This window comes from Gracilinanus agilis, chromosome 6 (assembly GCF_016433145.1).
Source record: "Gracilinanus agilis isolate LMUSP501 chromosome 6, AgileGrace, whole genome shotgun sequence".
Classification (NCBI taxonomy): Eukaryota; Metazoa; Chordata; class Mammalia; order Didelphimorphia; family Didelphidae; genus Gracilinanus; species Gracilinanus agilis.
The window spans coordinates 278,852,516-278,873,936 of record NC_058135.1 but is presented as its reverse complement, the minus strand read 5'-3'; the positions used below and the strand labels follow the sequence as shown (position 1 = coordinate 278,873,936).

The following is a 21,421-nucleotide window of genomic DNA, read 5'->3' as shown; positions in this document are numbered from 1 at the left end:
AAAATCAAAGCATAGTTTTCAAAAGAAGAAATCCAAACTATCAACAACCAATTTTTTAAAACGTTCTAAATCTTTTAGAGAAATGCAAATTAAAGCAACTTTGGGTTCTACAAATATTGGGGTGGTAGAAAAATAGGTATACTGGAGGGCATTTCAAAGGACCTGAGAATCAGTCAAGCCCTTTAGGAAAGTCATTTGTAATTGTGCTCAAAAAGTTACTAAAATGTGCACTCTGCCTCAGTTACTAGAGGCAACATTACTAGATCTATACTCCTGAGAAAGCGGAAGAGGAAAAAAAAGATCTATAAGTGCAAAAACATTTCTCACAGCTTTTTATATGGTAGCCCCAAATTTGAAACTGTCCTCTTATTGGGAAATAACTAAAGTGATGAATCAGGACAGCTTCAGAGGAAACAAGGAAGACCTCTATGAACAGATGTAAAGTGAGGAAAATCAGCAACAATCCAGACATTATAGAGAAACAGCTTCGTAAGAATTCTGATCAACATAAACCAGAACAGCAAAAGAATGAAGATGAAATTCCCCGCTCACCTCCATACAGAGAGGAGACATACATTTTCAGACATGGCCAAAATGAGAATTTGATTAGCTTTGACTGAGCCACTATATTCTTAAGTCTTTATTTTTAGGCTTGTCCTTTTTATTTGGTTCATTATTGGGGACGGAGTAAGGAAGTACATATTGATTTAGGGGGAAAAAAAGAAATGAAGGGGATATAAAAACTAAAGATATCATTAAAAAGTGTCAAAGGAACCCTGAGCCCTTCTCCTTCAGTCCCCAATATACAGAGACTACATGCTCTTGGTTCTCCTTGGCTCAAAGGAGTGTTGAAATTAATGAACATTTCTAAAAGCTACTTGCACCCCATCTTTCCCCTCTCTGGGGTAGGAGGAAGACCTGTTGTCAATGGATTTTAATTCTTACTAGTACCTAAATCAAAGTTAAACCAAAACTCTTTACCAAATGCTAAAGAGCAATAAGGAAGGCCAGAAAGCCCTAAGGGAAGTGAGGTCAATGCTGCTGAAGGTCTGTTAGTGGTGCTTCTGACTTGAATCCTGTTTGAACTGAAGGGCTCACTATTTGCCTCTGGAAGAAGCACTGAAACCACAGAATGGTGAAGACATGTGACTTCTGGATTAACCCATCCTCTGTTCTTCCTGGCCCCCCATCAGTAGAAAAATGTTCACATTCAGAAAGGAACTTCCTCTCTCTGAGATAAGGAATTGATTCCTCTCCCCGCCCCCCCCCCCTTTGGTGAAATGGCTGACCAAAGTGGAGGGAAGTGTTTGGCCACAAAGTACATACTTTTGTATGCCATTGTTAATTCCTCCCCTAACAGCCTTGGGCCTGGATCCAGGTCTATTCCAAATTAGGAATAAATATAAACACTAAAAGGCAGCAGCCTATGAAGTCCCTCAGTCGTAGTGAGGGCAGGCCTGAAAAGGCAACCAAGAAAAAGCTAGAGGAATAGGGATATCTGGCAGGGCAGAGCAGAGTTCCTATTTGTCCTTCTTGGTTTCCTCATCAGGCTGTGTGTGAGGGGCTGCAGACTCAGGTTGCTCCTCGGGGATCACATCCCGGGACTTGTTCTGCTTCTTGGCTCGTTGGTACAGCTCATTCAGGCTGAACTCCCGGATCACATTCTCCTACAGAGACACAAACACACACACACACACCACAATCCAGGTTACATGAAGCCAAGAACTTCTGCTGGGCATCCCCTGCACTGCTAAAGGAAGGAGAATCTAAAAGCCTCAAGAGCTGTTTAGGATGAAAATTAAGGAAAATTCTCCCATTTTCTGTGAACCTTGTGTGTTTCTCAAGCACCAAAAAAAGAGACTGAGCAGCCCTTTCCTCTAGTATCCTCATCCCTGGGCCTCTGTAAGTACCTCAGAAAATGTCCAAGAGACAGCTCGACCTTTCTTGTCAATCTGGGGTCTTCTCATGACCTCTTTGCCCCCCTGAAATAGGATCAGGGTGGGAAGCTGCTTGGTGAGAGGGGACGTGCTCACTTTATATCTGAAAGGGAAAGAAAAAGTTATGTAAGCTCAGCTCCAAGCTTCCTCCTGCTCATCCCTTTGCCCAGAGCCCCACATACCGTGTACTGACATCAGGGTAGCGTCCAACATCCACTTTCCCAAAATTCAGCCCTGTACAATTGTACCTGAGAAGGAGACATGGACGTTGATATACTCAAGAAGCCAGGGGAAAAAAAAAAAAAAAGACTCTAGGGAGGGAGTAGTGACAAATGGAAGGATAGGTAGGCTCTTGCTGATTTTCCATGTTCAACATATTTTAGTATTCAAAGGCTTTGATGGAGTAATACATATATCAGTAAAGGCTGAAAAAGAGTAAAGGTATGTTGTCTCTACTGTCCCTCTGGGTGTACTACTCACTTGAGGGAGAGGTCAGCATAGATGGGAGCAAATGACTGGCACTCATTAGACCAATTGGCAAAAAACTCGACAATCCATGTGATCCGCTTGTCCCGTTCCAGTTCTTCCTGCCATGTACAGGGTAAATCAGATGTTAGCTAGACGATATAGGTCCACAGGGAATTCTCAAGACCCTGAGATCTAGTTCCTCACCCTCTCTGCCATGCAAACACATAACTATATTACACATTCCTGGTCCAGTGACAGGAATTTCTAAACACAATTGTTTCTCCTAGGAAAAAGGGAACTACAGACTTCCTCTTCTCCCTCCCAAGAGCAAGGCTGGCCCCCACCTCCATGTAGAAAGAATGACAACTCACATCAATTGTCTTGTCATTAAAGTACTTGATGTATTCCGGGCCCATGTAGAGAGGGGGTTTGCAAGTCATCAGGAACACTAAACATAGAAATAGGGTATAAAAACAACTAGAATTTCCCTGGAGATCTGAGTTCCCTATTCAACTAAGATGCATCTTGCCTTTAAAAAAAAAAATTTATCTTCCCAATTACATCTAATGACAATTTTCAACATACCTTGTACAAAACTATAAATTTCAAATTATCTCCCTCCCTCTCTTCCCATCCTCTTCCAGGTGTGGGTAAGCAATCTGATCTGGGTTATAAATATATTATCATGCAAAAATTATTTCCATATTGGTCACTGTTTTAAGAGAATATTCATAAAAAGCCAAAACCCCAAAATAAAAGTATAAATAAACTAAAGTGAAGTTATATGCTTTCATCTGCATCTGACTCCCAAAGTTCTTTCTCTGGAGGTGGATAGCATTCTTTGTTTTAAGTCTTTCAGAATTGTCCTGATCACTTTACTGCTCAGAGTAGCTAAGTCTATCACACTTGACCATCATACAATATTGCTGTTACTGTGAACAATGTTCTCCTGTTTCTACTTATTTCACTCTGCATCAGTCCATGTAGAACTTTCCAGCTTTCTGAAATCATTCTGTTCATCAATTCTTATAGCACAATTGTATTCCATCACCATCACATACCACAATTTGTTCAGCCATTTCCCAACTGATGGACTTCCCCTCAATTTCCAATTCTTTGCCACCACAAAAAGAGCTGCTATAAATATTTTTGTACAATTTCTCCCTTTTAAAATTCATTTGGTATACACACCTAGTAGCAGTATTACAGCAGGGGTCGGCAACCTTTTTGGCCATAAATGCCACAATTTTTAAAATGTAATTTCGTGAGAGCCGTACAGTGCTCACAGTGCTGCTCCTGTAACAGCGCCTGAAAAAAATGGACTTTATGGCTCCTGCAGAAAGAGCCATATGTTGCCGACCCCTTTATTACAGGATCAAAGGGTAGGAACAATTTTATAGTTCCAAATGCCCTCCAGCATGGTTGGATCAGTTCACAACTCCCCCAACAAAGCATTAGTGTCCCAATTTTGCCACATCCTTTCCCACATTTATCACTTTACTGTCATATGGGTCAATCTGATAGGTGTGGGGTGGTACCTCAGAGCTGTTTTAATTTGCATTTCTCCAATCAAGAGTGATTTAGAACATTTTTTCATATGATTCTTGATAGCTTTGAATTCTTCATCTGAAAACTTTATATCCTTAGACCCCCTGTCAATTGGGGAATGACTTGTATTCTTATAGATCTGACTCACTTCTCTATAATTTTGGTTACACTAGTTTTGTTTATACTAAACTTTTTTAATATCCAAATTATTCATTTTACATCTTGTAATGTTTTCTCCACCTCTTATTTAGTTATATTCTTCCCTTCTCCTTAGATCTGTCAGATAAACTATTCTATGCTCCCCTAATTTGCTAATGGCATCACCTTTTATGTCTAAATCATATACCCATTTTGACCAAATCTGGATCCAGGGTGCAAGATATTGGTCTATAACTAGTTTCTGCCATACTGTTTTCTAATTTTCCTAGCAGTTTTGGTCAAATAGTGAGTTCTTTTCCAAAAGCTGGGGTCTTTAGATTTATCAAACACTAGGTTGATAAGATCATTTATCCCCGTATATTATGTACCTTATCTATTCTATTGCTCTACCATTCTATTTCTTAGCTAGTGCCAGACTTTTTATGATTACCGTTTCTTAGTACAGTTAGTACAGATCTAGTGCTACTAGGTCACCTTCCTTCCCATTTTTCCCCCATCAATTCCCTTGATATTCCTGATCTTTTGTTCTTCCAGATGAATTGTTATTCTTTTTTCTAGTTCTATTTTTTGATATAAAATCATACTTTGATTGGTATGGCACTGAAAAAGTAAATTTGGGTAGAACGTCATTTTTATTAGCTCAGCCTACTCATGAGCAATTAATATTTTCCAATTGTTTAGGTCAGATGCGTGAAGTGTTTTGTAACTGTGTTCATAGAATTCCTGTGTTTATCTTGGTGAGTAGATTCCCAGGTATTTTATACTGTCTATTTATTTTATATGGAGTTTCTCTATTTCTTGCTGTTGGACTTTGTGGTAATATACAGAAATGCTAATGGTTTATGTGGGTTTATTTGGTATCCTGCAACTTTACTAAAGTTATTATTTCAACTAGATTTTTAGTTGATTCTCTAGGATTCCCCAAGTATATCATCATAGCTACATAAAGGGATAGTTTAGTTTCCCCATTGCTGAATTTAATTTCTTCAATTTCTTTTTCTTCTCATTGCTCAAGCCAACATTTCTACTATAATATTAAATATTAGTGGTGATAATGGACATCCTTGCTTCACCCCTAATCTTATTGGGAAAGCTTCCGGCTTATGCCCATTGTAGATGCTACTTACTAATGGTTTTAGATAGATAGCACTTATCATTTTAGGAAAAGGCCCATTTATTCCTATTGAGGTATATATCTTGCAAGTGTGAACATGCAGGTAACATGTCTTCCCCCAAACACCCAGGCATTTTCCTTTATAGCTGAGCTTGAGTCAATGGAAAGGCATAAGGAGTTAGGAAAAAGAATGAGGGACCTGGTTTTTTATTAGGACCAGGTCCCCAGAGTCAATGCCTAAGGAAAGTAAAGCAGCCCTTTTCCCCAGAGGATTAAACACACACAGACAGACACAGACAGACACACACGTGTCTCACCTATGCAGAGTGTAATGTAGAGGAGACCCATGCGGATGTCCAGGCGGAAAAAGAGGATCGTGTTGGCCACTTTACTGAACATGAAGATGTTACCTACATGCTGCTCCACAGTGACTGAAATGTAGATGTCATAGGTCAGGCTACAGTTGAATGATCCTGGATACCTTCCCTGGCCCTGTTCCTGGGGCAACTTCAGCCCAGCTTTGGAAAGCTTCTTCTATAAGACGTCAGGCCCAAGTAGCCTGGCTACACCCCACCAAATAATGTCTTTCTCACATAGCAAAGTAAATAGCATGAAAACAAATACTAAAATGGACAGATAGGGTGTGGAGCAATGGGGTTCACTCACTTGATCTCCGGTTCTTCATCATTACAATGGCACTGAGGAACATTAAGATCTCTACCTCCCTCTGTAAGAGAAGAAGTGATTGGACATGAAAAACTGTGTTAGAGATGACAACAGCATTTACCAGAGGCACATGGCAGCAGCCTCACAAAGTCAAGTCTGGCTAGTAAGCCAAGAGATCCAAACTGAAGTTCAGTGAAGCGAGAGGTTCTGAGGCATTGCCTCTGCTTTGTTTGATACATGGAAAATTGGGAAATAGTCACAAAATTGTAGAAAAACTGGCAAAAGGAAGTACTGTGACATTCCATTAAGTTCAGATACATTTAAACCAAAATATCTTCCTCCCTCACATACAGGGTGGGCGACTCTCATGTTTACAAAGAAAAACAATACCTTTTTCTCTAACACTAATACAGTCTGCACATTCTATACTATAATCCCCTAAGGTTACTTCATGGGGCGCAAGAGATCATTATGTTTATAGACAGGGAAACTCAAGTCTGGAGGCAAACTAATCAGAGGCATTGTGAAATTGTGAAAATATCCCCTCCTGTGAACCCTAAGTCAGAGCTATATCCTTTTGTTGAGGTGCTCAATTCTCTTTTGAAAGGAGGCCTTGAGCCCTGCTAGAATCCACCAACTCAGATGCAACTCTCAAATAAGTAAAAGTGGCAGCTATTTCTCTTGGCAGATGAACATCAGACTAAACTGATAACAGTACATTCAAGATTAACTCTGAAAAATGTACTTTCATACTAAAACACAATTACAAGAGCCACTAGGTAGTTCAGTTGATTGAGAAGCAGATCTAGAGACAAGAGATCTTGGGTTCAGATCTGACCTCAGACACTTCTTAGTTGAGTGACCCTGGGTAAGCCACTTTAGCCCCCACTGCCTAGCCCTTACTGCTCTTCTACCTTAGAGCCAATACACAGTATTGATTCTAATTCAGAAAGTAAGGGTTTAAAAACAACAACAAACCCCCTCGCCCCACTATTATATTTCACTGCAGGTATCCAAATTATTCTGAGCCTTAGGAATAAAAATTTATCCAGGGCCACTTCTTTTAGGAAGGAATACCATCGTCAGTAGCAGAGCAATGATTCACTCCAATTCAATTCCTATATAATACAGGGATAAACAAATGACCCCAACCAATGTGAATAACATAAAGGAGGCATCAACTTCAGTATGTATCTGGAATTTGGATTTTCTGCCCCAATTCCCCATCATCAAAGGACTATATTACAGGATCTTCATTGATAGGCAGAGGGGATGAACTTTGGTGGGTCTGGTGCCAGAAACAGAAACTAGAGGGTGTTCATCTGGGTCAGTCCTTTATTAAGCCTCTACTCTGAGGCAGGCACTTGCTGAGCAAAGAGAGACAAAAGACAGTCTTCTGCCCTGGAAGAGCTCCCAGTCCAATGGAGAAGTATTCAAAGTTGGGAGATCAAGGCTGAAGTTAGGTCTAGTAAGACATGGTTGTATGTGGATGTCAGTAAGAAGAGGAGCAAAGACAGAAAAGACAATGTGATACTGTTCACAGGCCTAAAATTTTTACAGCAGGGAAAGAAGACCTTACATGTTAGATATAAAGTGGCCTCCCCTCATTTTACAGATAGGGAAGACATTTCACCTTTGCATACTGGTCAAATGAAGAAATCTGATTAATGGGTTAGAATAAGTGACTGTGAACACAGCAATGTGATGAGTCTTGGAGAGCTGAAGGGACTAATAACACTTGGCTAACACATCTTCTAGACTTCGTCGTTTTGTAAGGCAGAGCATGTCAAGTCCAGGGAAGAAAAATAAACTGGGAGGAAATGGAGTCCAAGAGTGAAGTAACTTCCCAAGGTCACACAGCTAACTACAACACAGGTCATGTGCTAAGTACAAAACAGAATTGCTTCCTGAATTATAAGGTGGGGTGGGGTAGGGGTTAAGGGGCTTGAGGGAGAAGGAGAGCTTCTGGAAAGGCTTCCTGGAGAAGATAGTATGAAAGTTAGATTTTAAATAAATAGGAATTCAAGGTAAAGAGGGGAGAACATTCCAGTAATGAGAATAGCAACACATGCTGCAGGGAGGACAAAGAGTGAGAGGCAAAACCCTATAGGTTTGGTTGGAGCAAAGTATACATGGATGGGGAGTGAGAGTAGATACAACTGGAAGGGTGGTGAAACAGCAGAGTAAATATCATAGACTGAATCAGCAATAGGCTGATAAAAGTCTAATTTCTAAGTTATGGAGGGAACTGATTCATATTTATTAAAGAGCCATTCCTCAAATGGTCAAAGGATAGGAACAGGCCATCTTCAGACAAGGAATCCATGCCATCACTAGGCTATCATCAATTCCAGTGCTCCAAATTCTCCAAACCACATTAGAGAAATGCACCTCAAAACAACTCAAAACTGCCTATCACACCCATCAGATTGGCAAAACTGATCAAAAAAAGAAAAATGACAAAAAACAGGAAAAACTGTTTAAAATCCACTCTCTGGAGTCTCTAGGGTTCCTTCCAGTTCTTAAGGCTCTATGAATTGTTGTTGGGAGTACCACACCTTAAGCTGGGCCAGAATCTGGATTGGCTGAAAAGTGAAAGGAAGATGAGGAAAAACAACATAGAAAAGGATGAGGGTTCAAGTATGTGGTGGATTTGGAGTGTCGATGTGGAATCTAGAGACCTCAAACTTGTAGCCTAGTGAGATCTGATGAATCCCAAGTTTTAGGAATACCTAGTAGGTTGGAGCCCCCCAAAGCTTGTGCTTGTTCCTGTTCCTGGGAGAATCCACCCAGAAGGAAATCTCAGACTAGCTAAATTCCCTAGACACTCCTATGCAAAGACCTCCCACTATCTCACCAGAAATCTGGGAGAAAGTACCTTCTATTGTTTGGGATCAAGGTGTGCCTGGAAGAGCAGCTCAGGCCACCCCGGTAAAGATAAAACTCAAGCCTAACTCCCCTCACTCACACAAAAAACAGTATCCAATTTCCCGGGAGGCTAGAAGGGAACTACAACCTCTCACTGAAAAGTTTTTAGTCCACGGTCTCTAGGAAAAGTGTCAAGTCACGTGGTAACTCTCCCCTCCTGCCAGTGAAAAAACCAAATGGGACTTGGCGTGTGGTCCAAGACCTCAGGCACATTAATGAAGCAATAATTTCAGTGCACCCCATTGTCCCTAACCCATATACAATCCTAACTCAGACCCCAGGAAATTCTCAGTGGTTTTCTGTGATTGACTTGAAAGATGCTTTCTTCTGCATACCTCTACACCCGAAGTGTAGATTCCTTTTTGCGTTTGAGTGGGTCTTCCCCTCAGACCCCTGACTCCAACAAGTCCCGTGGTGTACTCTTCCACAGGGCCTCAGGGACAGCCCCCACTATTTTGGGGCTGCACTCAACGTAGACCTTAGAGGCCCTAGAACTGACTAGCAGCTCCATCTTACAGTATGTCGATGACCTCTTGATTTCTAGTCCCTCCAAGGCTGCCTGTGTCACGGACACATTTTCCACCTTAAAATTCCTAGGGGACCGGGGTTACACTTGGAGTTGTCATCTAGTGTGGAGGCACTCCCAGGGGGGTCAGGGACCAGAGCAAGCAGAGTTCAATCCTTGACTCTGCATAAGGCATAAGGCATGAGGCACCTGGCTCCAGGCTCTCTGAGTGGAGGCCTAATCGCACTGTTCCCCCTTTTCCTTAATTAAAGAGTGGCTTTTCTGACTATTTAATAGTTGTGGGATTTTTCTAAGTTAACAGGAGTCAAAAGACTATTTGTACTATGAACACACTGACTAAGGAAATGACCAATTAATTTAGGTGACTAGAGATAAAACAAACTAACTCCACCTTAAAGAGAACAGATTTTTGGGCATAGCTAATATGGAGACTAATTTTGCATGGCCTGTTTGTTGTGAAGGGTTTTTTCCCCCAATAAGAAGTGACGGGAAAAAAAGAAAATAGATCTTTTTTCCATTAAAAAAAAAAGAAAAAAAGAAAAATTTAAGAGATTAAAAGTCCTCTGTTTTACTACAGTATGACAAGAATAAGTAAGTCCCTTCTCTTCTGGGTTACTTTTTGGTTTTAAATCTAGGATCCAAGGATGAATCTCACATAGGACTGCCCATACATACCCTGTCCCCTGGGACTATCATGCATCATCCTCCTGCCGCCCCAGCTTAGGTGTTAGCTCTGTTACCTGGTTCTTAATCGGTATATGCTTTAAATATGTGCGTGTGTTTATTTTACTAAACAATGCTATCTCTTCCAAGAAGCTGTCAACTTTATTTTTGGAACCCCAAGTTTGCCCCTGTCCCTTGGGAACTTGCCTTATTAAGGTTAAGTCCAGACTAACCTTGTCTTAAAGACTGAACAATAAACCTTAAAGTACTTAATGATCCCAGTTTAGGAGAGACTAGTAGACATAATCAAATCTTAAGTACTCTTTTAGTCGCAGAAGTTTCTCCCATGGTATGAGAGATCTCTTCCCAGTAGCCTAGCCTTTGGCTGGAATCTTCCTTTAGTATCCATTGTAACGCACTAGCCTCTCTCTGATAATCCAGCTCGCGACTCCACATTTCCTAGTAGCCACTGTAAGCTAACCAATCCTATTTCCCGGTCCTAAGTTCCCCAAAAGGTATATAAGACCCCAATGTTCTATTCTTTGGCGAATCATCTTTGTCGGTGTGGTCCCCAGAGCCCCAGCTCTTCTGTAGTATTTAGCGCTAGGCTCCGTTTGGCAGCCGATTATTAAGGACTTTCTCTTATCTTAATTAAGAGATTCGGTTTTTATGACTAGTCCTGTGGTTCTGTGTTTTTCAAGTTGACAAAGCCAAGCTCCTTGAAGGTAAGACGACTGACCTGCCAAACAGCAAATGGTTGCTGACTGTCTGATCCTGCAGCTTCATGCCTCAACTATGAAAAAGGGAGTTAAGTAACTTTTCCCTCTTTGGCCCTCAAGGTTTCCCCCAGCAACTACAAGTTCATTTCTCTATGGATGCATTCCTTACAGCCCAAAGGCCGCAGGATCCTAGAACTAGAGCCGGGCTAGTCATCTAGGCCAATTCACATTTTGCAGGCGAGGAAACCAAGTCCCAAAGAGATGAAATGAGTTACCCAAGGTCATGCAGACTGGAAGTAGGGGTCTGGAGACCATTTGGCAATTCCTCCTCCCCTTATAACTATCCCATCTCGGAGCCAACTTCCTGCCCCTCTGCCCTAGTTACGCCCTCGTGGTCCAACGGGTCATTCCCGCCCTGCCCTTCGGTGACCCTGGGGCCACCTCTTCCGCTCACCCAGTCAAAGTCGCAGGAATTGCCGTCCTCGCGCTGCGTGGGGAGACCAAGGCACAGCGGTGGCAGCTTCCTCACGAGCAAGAAGGCGGCCGACAGAAGCGCCGAAAGGAGGCAGTAGGGCCGGGCCAGCCATCGCGAAAGTCGCGGAATCGAGTACAGCAGTGCCAGCAGCGGCGCTAGCACGGCCATCTTCCCTCCCCTTAAGCAGCGGCCGCTACCGCCGCCGTTACTGCAGTTCAGTCAAAAGACCGGCCGGACGCCGAAACCGCCCTTCGATCCCCGCGGTCTTCCGATTGGTCCGCGCCTCTGTCGCTCCAGAACCTGCGCCTGGAGCTGAATTATAATTGGACATGGCTGGAAAGACGCCCTGAAAGGCTGGCCTCTCTCAGCTTCCTTTTCTGATTGGATGCATTGAACGGCGTGGGCGGGAAGATAGACGTCTCGGGTCACCGAGCGGAACTTCCTTTTATGTCATCTCCAAGCGACGGAAGTTCTTCGGCCGTGGAACCAGACTCATCCAATAAATAGAGGCTCCAGGAAGAAGAGGGCGGTGCTGCGCTACAAGGTTGTCCAATGAGAGGCCGCGGCGGCGCCAGGCACCGAGTGGGCGGGGGTGGCAGCAGCAGCAGCGGCGGCGGCGGCGGCGGTGGCGGCGGCACAGCTGTCGACGCGATGGAGAACTTCACAGCGCTCTTCGGTACCCAAACTGAGCCGCCGCCGCCGCCACCAGCCACGCTGGGCTTTGGGCCGGGGAAGCCTCCCCCTCCGCCGCCACCTCCTCCGGGCGGGGGCCCGGGAACGGTGCCGCCGCCCGCTGCGGCCCCAGCTGCCCCCGGCGCTGACAAGGCCGCAGCTGGGTGCGGGCCTTTCTACCTGATGCGAGAGCTCCCAGGTGAGTACGAATGCTCTTGGAAACTAGCCAATCAGCTCCTAAGAGGGCGTGATAGCTTGAAACCGAAGGCCAATGAACGGAAGCAACAAATACTGTAAAAGGGGAGGGGATTTCTGGAAGTCGGAGCGCAAAGGGGGCGGGGCCCAACGAACGGGTCAGCCAATAAGCGGGCTTGAAACTCTTTGGCCTGATGGAGTCTGGAGGTTCTGGGTTCTAAAGTCGAGTCTGGCAATTTTTCTAGTTGTACCACCTGGACCTAATAACCATTTAATAAATGCTTGTTGATTCTTAAAAGTGTCATATAAATGGTCTGCTCCGTGGCGCAGTGGATAGAGCACTGGACCCAGAATCAGGAAGACAAGAGTTCAAATTTTTCAAAACACTCAACCTTTCCCTGCCTCAGTTTGCTCATCTGTAAAAGGGATTTAATAAGTAACAACTAACTTCCAAGGTTGTTGTGGAGAGAAAAATGAGATATTTGTAAAGTGCTCTATGGACCCCTGGTTGGCTCCTCCTTGAAAATAATACAAATTGTAAAGAGATTCAATTCCTTTATGATCTCCATTGCAAAGCATGATCAAGATCTTAAGCTAACCTCCAGTAAACTCATAACTTCTTGTCGGCTGACTCCATTCCCTTACTTGGGCAGGAAATCTGATTTATGCAAGCTGCACTACTTATTTTAATTCTCCTGTTTGAGAGTTACCCAAATAGATAAAGATGGTTGATTTCCTTTGCATAGCTGACAAGCCAAACTGTATCAGGGCACTTTTATCCATCATAGGTATGGATCAGTAGCAATTCCAACAGTAATTAGATTATGGTGTTTAGAGATATCAGGAATCTTGTAAGGAATAATTTGGCCTCAAGGGCCCAGTATGCCTATGGGCATCCTTCACAGTGCAGCAGCTAAACTAATCTTGTAGAACTACCCTAACTTGGCAATAGTAGAAAATTACTGATTTAAGAAGAATACTCCCACGTATGCTGGGAGCATCTCAAACCATTGCAAGTTCTACACAGGGAATGGGGGAGGAGGGGACATGGCTAAACAGATGGCTGACTTGCTGCTGAGCATAGGCACTGAGGTTCTTCATAACCTAGAAAAAAAAAAGAGTGAATTGCTTTAATCAGGCAGGAGGAAAGACAAAGACTGGAAGCAGAGTAGCCAATTTTAACCCTTATCATAGTCTAAGAATAAAATAAGAGTCTATTGCAGTGTTAAAAGTAGGAATATAAAGGAAAGTTAGATAGAAAATATGTTACCTATAAGCAAAGTATCCACAGAACTTTATGACCATTTGGTTATAAGAGAAAGGGAAAAGTCAAAGATGATTAAGATTTCAAACTTGGTCTACATAGAAGGATAGTACTTGGTGCAGTGGAAAGTGTTGGATTCACTTAAAAAATAAAGAATCATGAATTTAAATCCTGGCTTGTCACAGATACTTATGTTACCATAGACAAGTCATTTATTTGGATTATTAATCTCTCATCTCCTCATCTGTAAATGAGGGTTTCCAAGATCCCTTCCAGCTCAAAAATTATGCTGCTCTATCGACAAATTAATTAAGAAAATGGTGGTATAGAATAAATATTTTAGGGGAGGATGATGAACTCTGTTTTAGAAATGTTGAGTTTACCAAGATATAGAAATAATTAACAGATAAAAATGATACCAAAAGCCAGTCTGAAAAAATGAGTGGCCAAAGAATATGAACAAACAGTTCTCAAAAGAATTGCAGGGGGCAGCTGGGTGACTCAGTGGATTGAGAGCCAGGTCCAGACACTGGAGGTCCTGGGTTTAAATCTGCCCTTAGACACTTCCTAACTGTGTGACCCTGGGCAAGTCACTTAACCCTCCCCTCCCCCCATCGCCTAGCCACTCTTCTGCCTTAGAACCAATACACACTCTAAGGCTGAAGGTAGGGTTTAAAAAAAAAAAAAAAAATTGCAGACTATTAACAACCAAGTCAAAGAATGATCCAAATCACTAGATAATAAAAGAAATGCAAATCAAAACAACCCTGAAGAACCTCACACCCCACAAATTGGTAAAGGTGAGAAAAAGTGGGAAGTCCATGTTAGAGCAGTTGTGGAGAAATAAAAACACTAGTGCATTATTGTCAGAGCTGAAAGCAGTATGCAAATAAAGTGACTAAAATATTCATACCCTATAAGCCAAGAGATTCCATTACTAGGCTAATACTCCAGTGAGGCTATAAGAAGAAAGCCTTGTACAAACCAAAATATATTTGCAGTACGGTTTTTCTGATAGCAGAGAATTGGAAACAGACCTGTCACTTGGGGGAGCATCTAAACAAAATGTGGCATTCGAATGTGTCACAATCACTGGAATCTCACTCATAAAAAGTGGTAAATATGATGAATACAGAGACATGGAAAGAGCCACATGAACCAGTACAGGGTGAAATGTAGGCCAACCAAGAAAACAGCGTAAACCTAGTGACTGCAGCAGTATAAATGGAAAGAACTGGCACCAAAAAAAGCTAAAGCAAAGGTTGCAAAATGACAAAGAAAATGTGTGGCAAGAAAGAAAAGATAAAATACTCTTCCTACTCCATCCCTTGGAAAAAAGTTCACAAATGTACATTGTACATATTGTCGGGCTTGTTTGGTGCACTGATCAGTTCTGCTGGTTTTTCTCCTCTTTTTTTTCTTACGCTTAAATTTTGTTTGTCTTTAAAATTGCTCTGTTATATGAGAGACCTCTTTGGGAGAAGAAGGAATACTGGGGGAAATTATCGGCATGTAAAAAGGGAATGAGCATTTATATAGTGCCTGCTGAGTTATTTAGAACGGTACTATTCTAAGGATTTTTAATTATTTTTTACAATTATTATCAAATTTGATCCTCACAACAACCCTGTGAAGTACCTGCTTGTTATTATTCCCAGTTTATAGTTGAAGAAACTGAAGCAAACATTAAATAACATGCCTGGGATCACACCGCCAGTAAGGGTCTGGGGCTGACTTTGAACTTATGACTCCAGGCCGGGCACTCTACCCATTGGACTACCAGAGGTGGTCAATAATTATTTTCAAAACTTTAAAAGAAATGTTGAACTGTTATCAGTGAAGCAGCAGGTGGAGTAAGGTTTGGAACAGTGTTCTACTATTAGGTGATTTAGATGGCACTTGGTGAGCTTTGAGGTAACTCTGTCAGTATAGTGTATTGACTGCAGAAGGTTGCCATGTGAATTGTAGGAAATGGGCTCGACAGGTGTGGACCCTGCTTTGTTTAATCTTAAAAGGAAGGAGAAAGACCTCAAGGTCGGAATGATGCGTGTAAATTTTTTAAATCTCTAATGAGAGACTTGTAGGGTGGATATAGTCTCTTTTTCTGTGCCGTGCCTGTTCCAAATGTCAGTTCTGCGGTCACACACAATTAGTGTTATAGCTGATAATTCAGACCTTTTCATAGTGTAATTTTATCAGGGTTCTAGCAAGTTACCCTCTTGAGGAAGAGCTCAGGCAGAGACAGCACAGTAGACATCTCGAACAGGGTGTCCTCTTAAACTCAACATGTCCAGAATGAAACTTGTCCTCCCCTCTGCCTGACGTCCCTTTGCTGTCAGTACACTTTGTCCCCGCAGTCAGCCTGGCTGGCAGTCTCGGTATAACCCTAGATTCCTGACTCTCTCCCATTCCCTGTATCCAGTCGGTTGCCAGGCTTGTCAAAATTACTTTCATAACATCTCTCTTTTACACCCACTTCTCTCCTCTGACATTGCCACCATCCTGATGCAGGCCCCTGTCACCCCCATTCTTTTGTCCCCCCCCCAATCCTTCAGTAGCTACTAGTAGGTCTGCCTGCCACATACATGTCTCTACCTACTACAGACCATGTACCATTCAACTGTCAAAAAGTGATCTTGGGGGCAGCTAGGTGGCTCAGTAGCTGAGGGCCAGCCCTAGAGATGGGATGTCCTGGATTCAAATTTAACCTCAGACACTGTGTGACCTTAACCCCCTTAACCTATCCTTTACCACTCTTCCACCTTAGAACCAATACACAGGATTGATTCTAAGACAGAAGGTCAGGGTTAAAAAAAAGAATCAGGAAACACGGTTTAGTGTGGCTACTTTTCAGAAAAGATTGTTTGCTTTAGTGAGTTGTCCTTTAAGAATAGAGCCTTACCAATTAGAGGCAGTGAAAAGCTAAACAAAATGCTTAATTGGGGAATGGCAATTTCAGGTGTTAATAACTAAAGTCCATAGCCCAAAAGATGCTGTGTGCAGACCCCAAACTTCTGGACACTCTCAGCCTTCCCATCTTTTTCCCATCTGGCACCTGGCCCTCTAACTCCCACTTCGCCATTTGTTTCTTCTCTTGTGTTTGTTTCTCTCTGCTTCTCTCTGCCTGTTCCTGTTTCTTCCTGCTTTCATTGGAACCGGGCCATAGCATGGAACTGGTTTGACATTCTATGAATATGAAGGCATTTCTAGGACTTTTTAAAATGTCTGCCGTATTTAGGAATGGTATCATTTGAGAGTTAGAACAGAAGAGTTTGCCTGATCTGACCCTATTTATTGAACAAAGAGGGCCAAGGGATCTTCAGGCTGGTTCATAGAGCTAAGAGTTACTGATGGAGCAGCATTCAGTCTGCTGCTTTGTGGTTTCCATTCTTCATTTATAAATGGGCCAGTTGCACGTTTTATGTTTTTCTTAAAGAAGCGAGCAAGCTAAGTTAGGTTGCTTTTCTTCTTGGATGGCTTATGATTCCCATCCTTCCTGCCCAGCAACGGGCCCTTAATGGCACTCCCTTCCCCTTTCTCTGCAGGAAGCACAGAGCTCACAGGGAGTACCAATCTGATCACACACTACAACTTGGAGCACGCCTATAATAAATTTTGTGGGAAGAAGGTGAAGGAGAAGTTGAGCAATTTCCTGCCTGACCTGCCTGGGATGATTGACCTGCCTGGCTCCCATGACAACAGCGGCCTCCGCTCTCTCATAGAGAAGCCCCCCATCCTCGGGGGCTCTTTCAACCCTATCACTGGCACCATGTTGGCGGGTTTCCGCCTACACGCGGGCCCGGTGAGTCCTGAGGCCGGGGCCTGGGGGAGGGGAGCTGGGCATGGAGGGCACAGCCTCCACCTCTACTCACCGCACCTCTGCGCCCTTCTTCCAGCTGCCAGAACAGTGCCGCCTGATGCACATCCAGCCCCCCAAGAAGAAGAATAAGCACAAGCACAAACAGAGCCGCACCCAGGACCCTGTCCCCCCAGGTAAGAAGCTGGTCCTGAAGGCCAGAAAGCCTTCTCTTCTGCATCTGACTCTTACTGCCCTCAAGCAGTCTGAAAACAGTAGGCACTCACATCATCTAGCATTCAAAGGTTTCCAGAACACCGCCCTCACAGAATCCCTGGAAGGTAGCTAGCTAGCACAAGCGCTCCAATCCCCATTTTACAGCCAAGGAAACTCTGTGAGGCCCAGAGGAGGGAAAAGGCTTGCCCAAGGCCACACAGCTAGGAAGTGTCTGAGCCGGGAATTTGAACCCAGGTTTTCCTGATTCCGAGTCTAGGGCTTTTTTCACCAGACCACGCCGGCCATTCTCTTAACACAAAGCTCCTGCTTGCAGAGTCCCAGGAAGAACCGGTGCCCTGGGGGGGACTTGCCATTGAGTCCCTGGGAGAGCCTGAGGCCCCCTTTCAAGCCAGTTGTCCTTGACTCAGTTTTCATGTTGGCTTTTGAGTTCATAAGCAGTAGGAACTCTACAGGTGATACTGTCTCCTATAGAAACTCCATCCGATTCGGATCACAAGAAAAAGAAAAAGAAAAAGGAAGAAGATCCTGAGCGGAAAAGGAAGAAGAAAGAAAAGAAGAAGAAGAAGGTAGGCTAGCGGTCTCTTCCTGTAACCTACTGAGGTCCCGTGTGTCTTGTTCCCCTCAGGTGCGGACCATAGGACACTCGCAGCCGTGCAGGGCTTTAAGGGCCAGCGAGCGCCTTCCTGCACCCGAGTGTTGCCAGCATTGTTGGGTGTGCCTGTTTTACAGTGAGGAGACCCCCAGCAGCACCGGGCAGACCTCCCTCCCTCCCTACCCACTCAGCAGAGGACTTTATGTCCCTTTACTGAGAACCCAAAGGCTGTGTGTCCTGAGTTTCCTCTTTGCTACCTCAAAGCCCTGCTGCATTGTGTCTCTTTCTCTTCTCTCTGCCAAGGCTGCCCCTACTTGTGCCCTGAGCCCTCCCAATCTCTCCTGGGAGCTTCATTCCTTCCTCATCTTCAGTCTCTCCTTGTCTCCTGGCTGTTCCTTGATTGCTCAGAAATAGGCCCAGGGCTCTCTCATCCTCAGACAACCTTTACTTGACTGGCTCTTCCCTTCATATCCACACTCCCAGAAAAGGCTGTCATCACTGGTTGGTTCCACTCTTTCTCCCAATCCCCAGAACGTTGTAACCTGCCTTCTGACCCGGCACCCAGTTAAAGCTGCTCCTTTCTAGGCTGTCAGCCTCTCCTTCTTTGCTCCATGGGTCCTGCTTTCTCCTGGTTCTCCTCCTGCTGCCTGGCTAGTCCTTCTCAGCCTCCTTGGCTGGACCGTGCAGGCCCTGCCCTCCAGCTCCTGAGCCCTTGTCCTGGGACCTCCTCTCTCTTTATACCTCCTTCCTCAGTGATCTCATCAGCTGCCATAGGTTCAGTGAGTGTCCCTAGAGAGGCAACTCCCAGATCTCTCCTGAGCCTCAGTAGCTGCCTGCTGGACATCAGGACTCGGATGTCCCCTCGGCTTCTCAGACTCGGCGTCTCTGAAAAGGAATTCATTCTCTTTCTCCCTAAAACCATCTCTCCTCGCACAAACTGCTGTTTCTGTCACTGGCATCACCATTCTGCTAGCCACTCCTGTCTGTCGTCGTTCGGGGTTCTGTCTTCTCCCCCCTCACATCCAGTCAGTTGTCAGATCTTATCAGTTTCATCCCTTCTCTCTCTGCTCATACAACCAAGTCCAGGTCCCCATCGTCTCTTTTCTGAATGGCAGAAACAGCTTTATTGGTCTCCTGGCTTCTAGCTCCTCCCCTCTTTTCATCATCTTCCACAACTGCTGCCTTAGTTTGAATGCCCAGGTAGTTCCATATTGTTCGCCTGATTCCTTAATCAGAACCTTCTGTGGCTCTCTGGGGTACGAATAGGCCTCGGCAGTCGGGCTCCAGCCTACCTTCTGCAGATTTATTTCCGATTGCTCCCCTTCACACACACTCTACTTTTTAGTCTAATTGGCCTGCTCACTGTTCCCCAAACTCAGCATTTCATTTCCTAAATCCGTGGTGCCATGCCTAGAATTGGCTCCCTCCCGCCTCCGACTTTGAGGATCCGTAGCTTCCTTCAAGGCTCAACTTAAGATGCCACCTTCCACAGGAAGCATTTCCTCATCAGAGCGGTTAGTGCCTGCCTTCCTCTTCAAATGATGTCATATTGATTCCCATTCCAGTAGAGTGGAAGCTCCTCTCGAGGGCAGGGAATATGTCCTTTCTGCGTTTGTATCTCCTCCATCTAGCAGAGTGCCTTGCACATAGTAGGCCCACCCTGTGTGCTTGTGAGGTGAAGTGAGGCTTAGAAGAGAAGTAAGGCCACAGGGTACAGGAGCTAGTGAGTGGCCAGACGGAGGGAGACACAAACCCAGCTTTCCTGATTCCCAGGCCAGGCCTTATTCCACTCTACCAAGCTGCCTCAATTTAGCCTTTTGCCTACTTGTCCTTTAAGGTGGGACAAGACAGGTTGTAGTTTACCACCTGTGGTGAGCTCCCTGGAATCGAGACGGCTTCCCTATATTTACTTCTGTTTTTTCCCCAGAACCGACACAGTCCAGAGCACCCCGGTATGGGCAGCTCCCAGGCCAGCAGCAGCAGTAGCCTCCGTTAACAAGACCACTGGACGACAGGCCGGGGGAGCTCTTTTCTCCTACACTGAACTTGCCAACAGGAGCGGCCTTGGAGGCTAGAGGACACACTGCCCTTGGTGCATTCCCCTGTGGTTGGGGGAGAATGCAGGCCGGGCTAGCCCTGGCTGGGGGCGAACGAGGTGGATTCATTAGGGGTGGGAAGGGCTGTGCCTGTGGAAGGCACAGCCCAATTGGTTCTCCAGTGGAGCTGCTTTTCCCTTCCCAAGGAGCCTTCTCTCCATGTCTTTTGTACAGTTGTCTACTTTAAGGTTTGGATTGGTTTATTAGGGTTTGGTTTCTTTTTTAAAAATTAACATTGTACCAAACTGGCTGAGTTGTGGCACTCGAGTGTTGGGAACCAGAGGGACAGGGCCGAAGGTGCTGCCCTTATGCTAGAGCTGGCCCTCCTGTTGCCATGTTTCTTTTCATCAGGGGAGCAGGCAGAGCAGGCTCAGTTGAGACTAGAGACCAATACTGGGTCAGCTTCCTGAAGAAAAGGTTCAGAGATGTTGGAGTGCCTCCCCCAATGAGATACAGGGAGGGATAACTGGCCTCAACATTGCTACCTACCACTCTTCCACTGTCTGATGGGAAACCGAGGGCAAGGTCTTGCCGGCAGTAATAGCATCTTGCCGAGGCCACGAAGACAAGGTTAAATGATGAGCGCAGGCCCCCGATACTGAAGGTTTACAGCGTTCTCAGCACGACCCCAATTTTTATAGCTGAGAAAAGACTCAAAGGTTGTCCAATGTCACCCCAGCTGTCCAGTTTCAGGCTAGGAATCTTCGACAATTCAGAAATGATCTTATTCTGGGGCTCAGGGCTAGCGAAGAGCCATTCCTGTTCCATCCATCCGAGTTCATTGCTAGAGCAGCTTCGGTCAACTACAGACTCCAAAAGATTGGAGTTGGGAACAGGACTAGTATCGGGTCTAACCAGGATTCCTTTCTGGATTAGAGCTTTTGAGGGGAGCCTCCAGCAGGCAAAGGTAGGTGCTCCCCTTCCCTCTGCCCCAATTTTCTAGTTAAGCCTGTTTTGGCAGTGCAGCCAGAAGACTAAGTCAGGCTAAGAAAGGGAGTGAGTGAACTCTAGGACCCTTCCTTCAGCTCAGGGTGTCACCGAGGGCAGCTGCAGTTCCAAGCCAGGGCCAGCAGGTGGCACTTGGCCCCACTAGCAATAACTGAATAAGAGTAGTGATGGGCCTGCAGAGGTGCCCCTGCCCTTAGTGGGCACTGAGCCCTGCGGCCACCTCCTTTCCAGGGGCAAGAACTCCCCTCCCCCCCAATCCCCAGAGGACCTTCCCATATTCAGGCAGTGGTTTATGGACTGCCCAAGCTCTCACTGACTCTTCCAACTCCTGGAGGTCAACCACCTAGTTAAGAAGCCATTTCCTCCCCTAGAATCTTTTATAAAAAAACAGATTGAGAGAAGTGTGAATCGCTCTAGA

At 44.8% G+C, this 21,421-nt stretch overlaps 2 protein-coding genes across 4 annotated transcripts; one reads left to right on the top strand and one right to left on the bottom strand.

Annotated features, from left to right (window-relative positions):
• Window positions 1-601: 601 nt before the first annotated feature.
• TMX2 (thioredoxin related transmembrane protein 2) lies at window positions 602-11,748 on the bottom strand. 3 transcript variants are annotated; one of them, XM_044681479.1, is made up of 8 exons: window positions 11,183-11,748; window positions 5,893-5,953; window positions 5,544-5,657; window positions 2,777-2,853; window positions 2,418-2,524; window positions 2,120-2,185; window positions 1,911-2,040; window positions 602-1,667 (listed from the first exon to the last, which is right to left on the bottom strand). In XM_044681479.1, exons 1-8 carry the CDS (start codon window positions 11,369-11,371, stop codon window positions 1,521-1,523), a joined length of 891 nt encoding a protein of 296 aa, XP_044537414.1. In that variant the 5' UTR covers window positions 11,372-11,748; the 3' UTR covers window positions 602-1,520. The 3 variants fall into 3 exon arrangements, with proteins under 3 accessions (XP_044537414.1, XP_044537415.1, XP_044537416.1); XM_044681480.1 differs by lacking the exon at window positions 5,544-5,657; XM_044681481.1 differs by lacking the exon at window positions 602-1,667 and having other exon boundaries at window positions 2,035-2,040; window positions 2,131-2,185.
• A 91-nt stretch (window positions 11,749-11,839) lies between these two features.
• Window positions 11,840-20,300, top strand: MED19 (mediator complex subunit 19). The gene is made up of 5 exons (XM_044681483.1): window positions 11,840-12,074; window positions 16,880-17,136; window positions 17,231-17,327; window positions 17,839-17,933; window positions 19,887-20,300. The coding sequence occupies exons 1-5, from the start codon at window positions 11,855-11,857 to the stop codon at window positions 19,953-19,955; spliced, it is 738 nt and encodes a 245-aa protein (XP_044537418.1). The 5' UTR covers window positions 11,840-11,854; the 3' UTR covers window positions 19,956-20,300.
• Window positions 20,301-21,421: the final 1,121 nt, after the last annotated feature.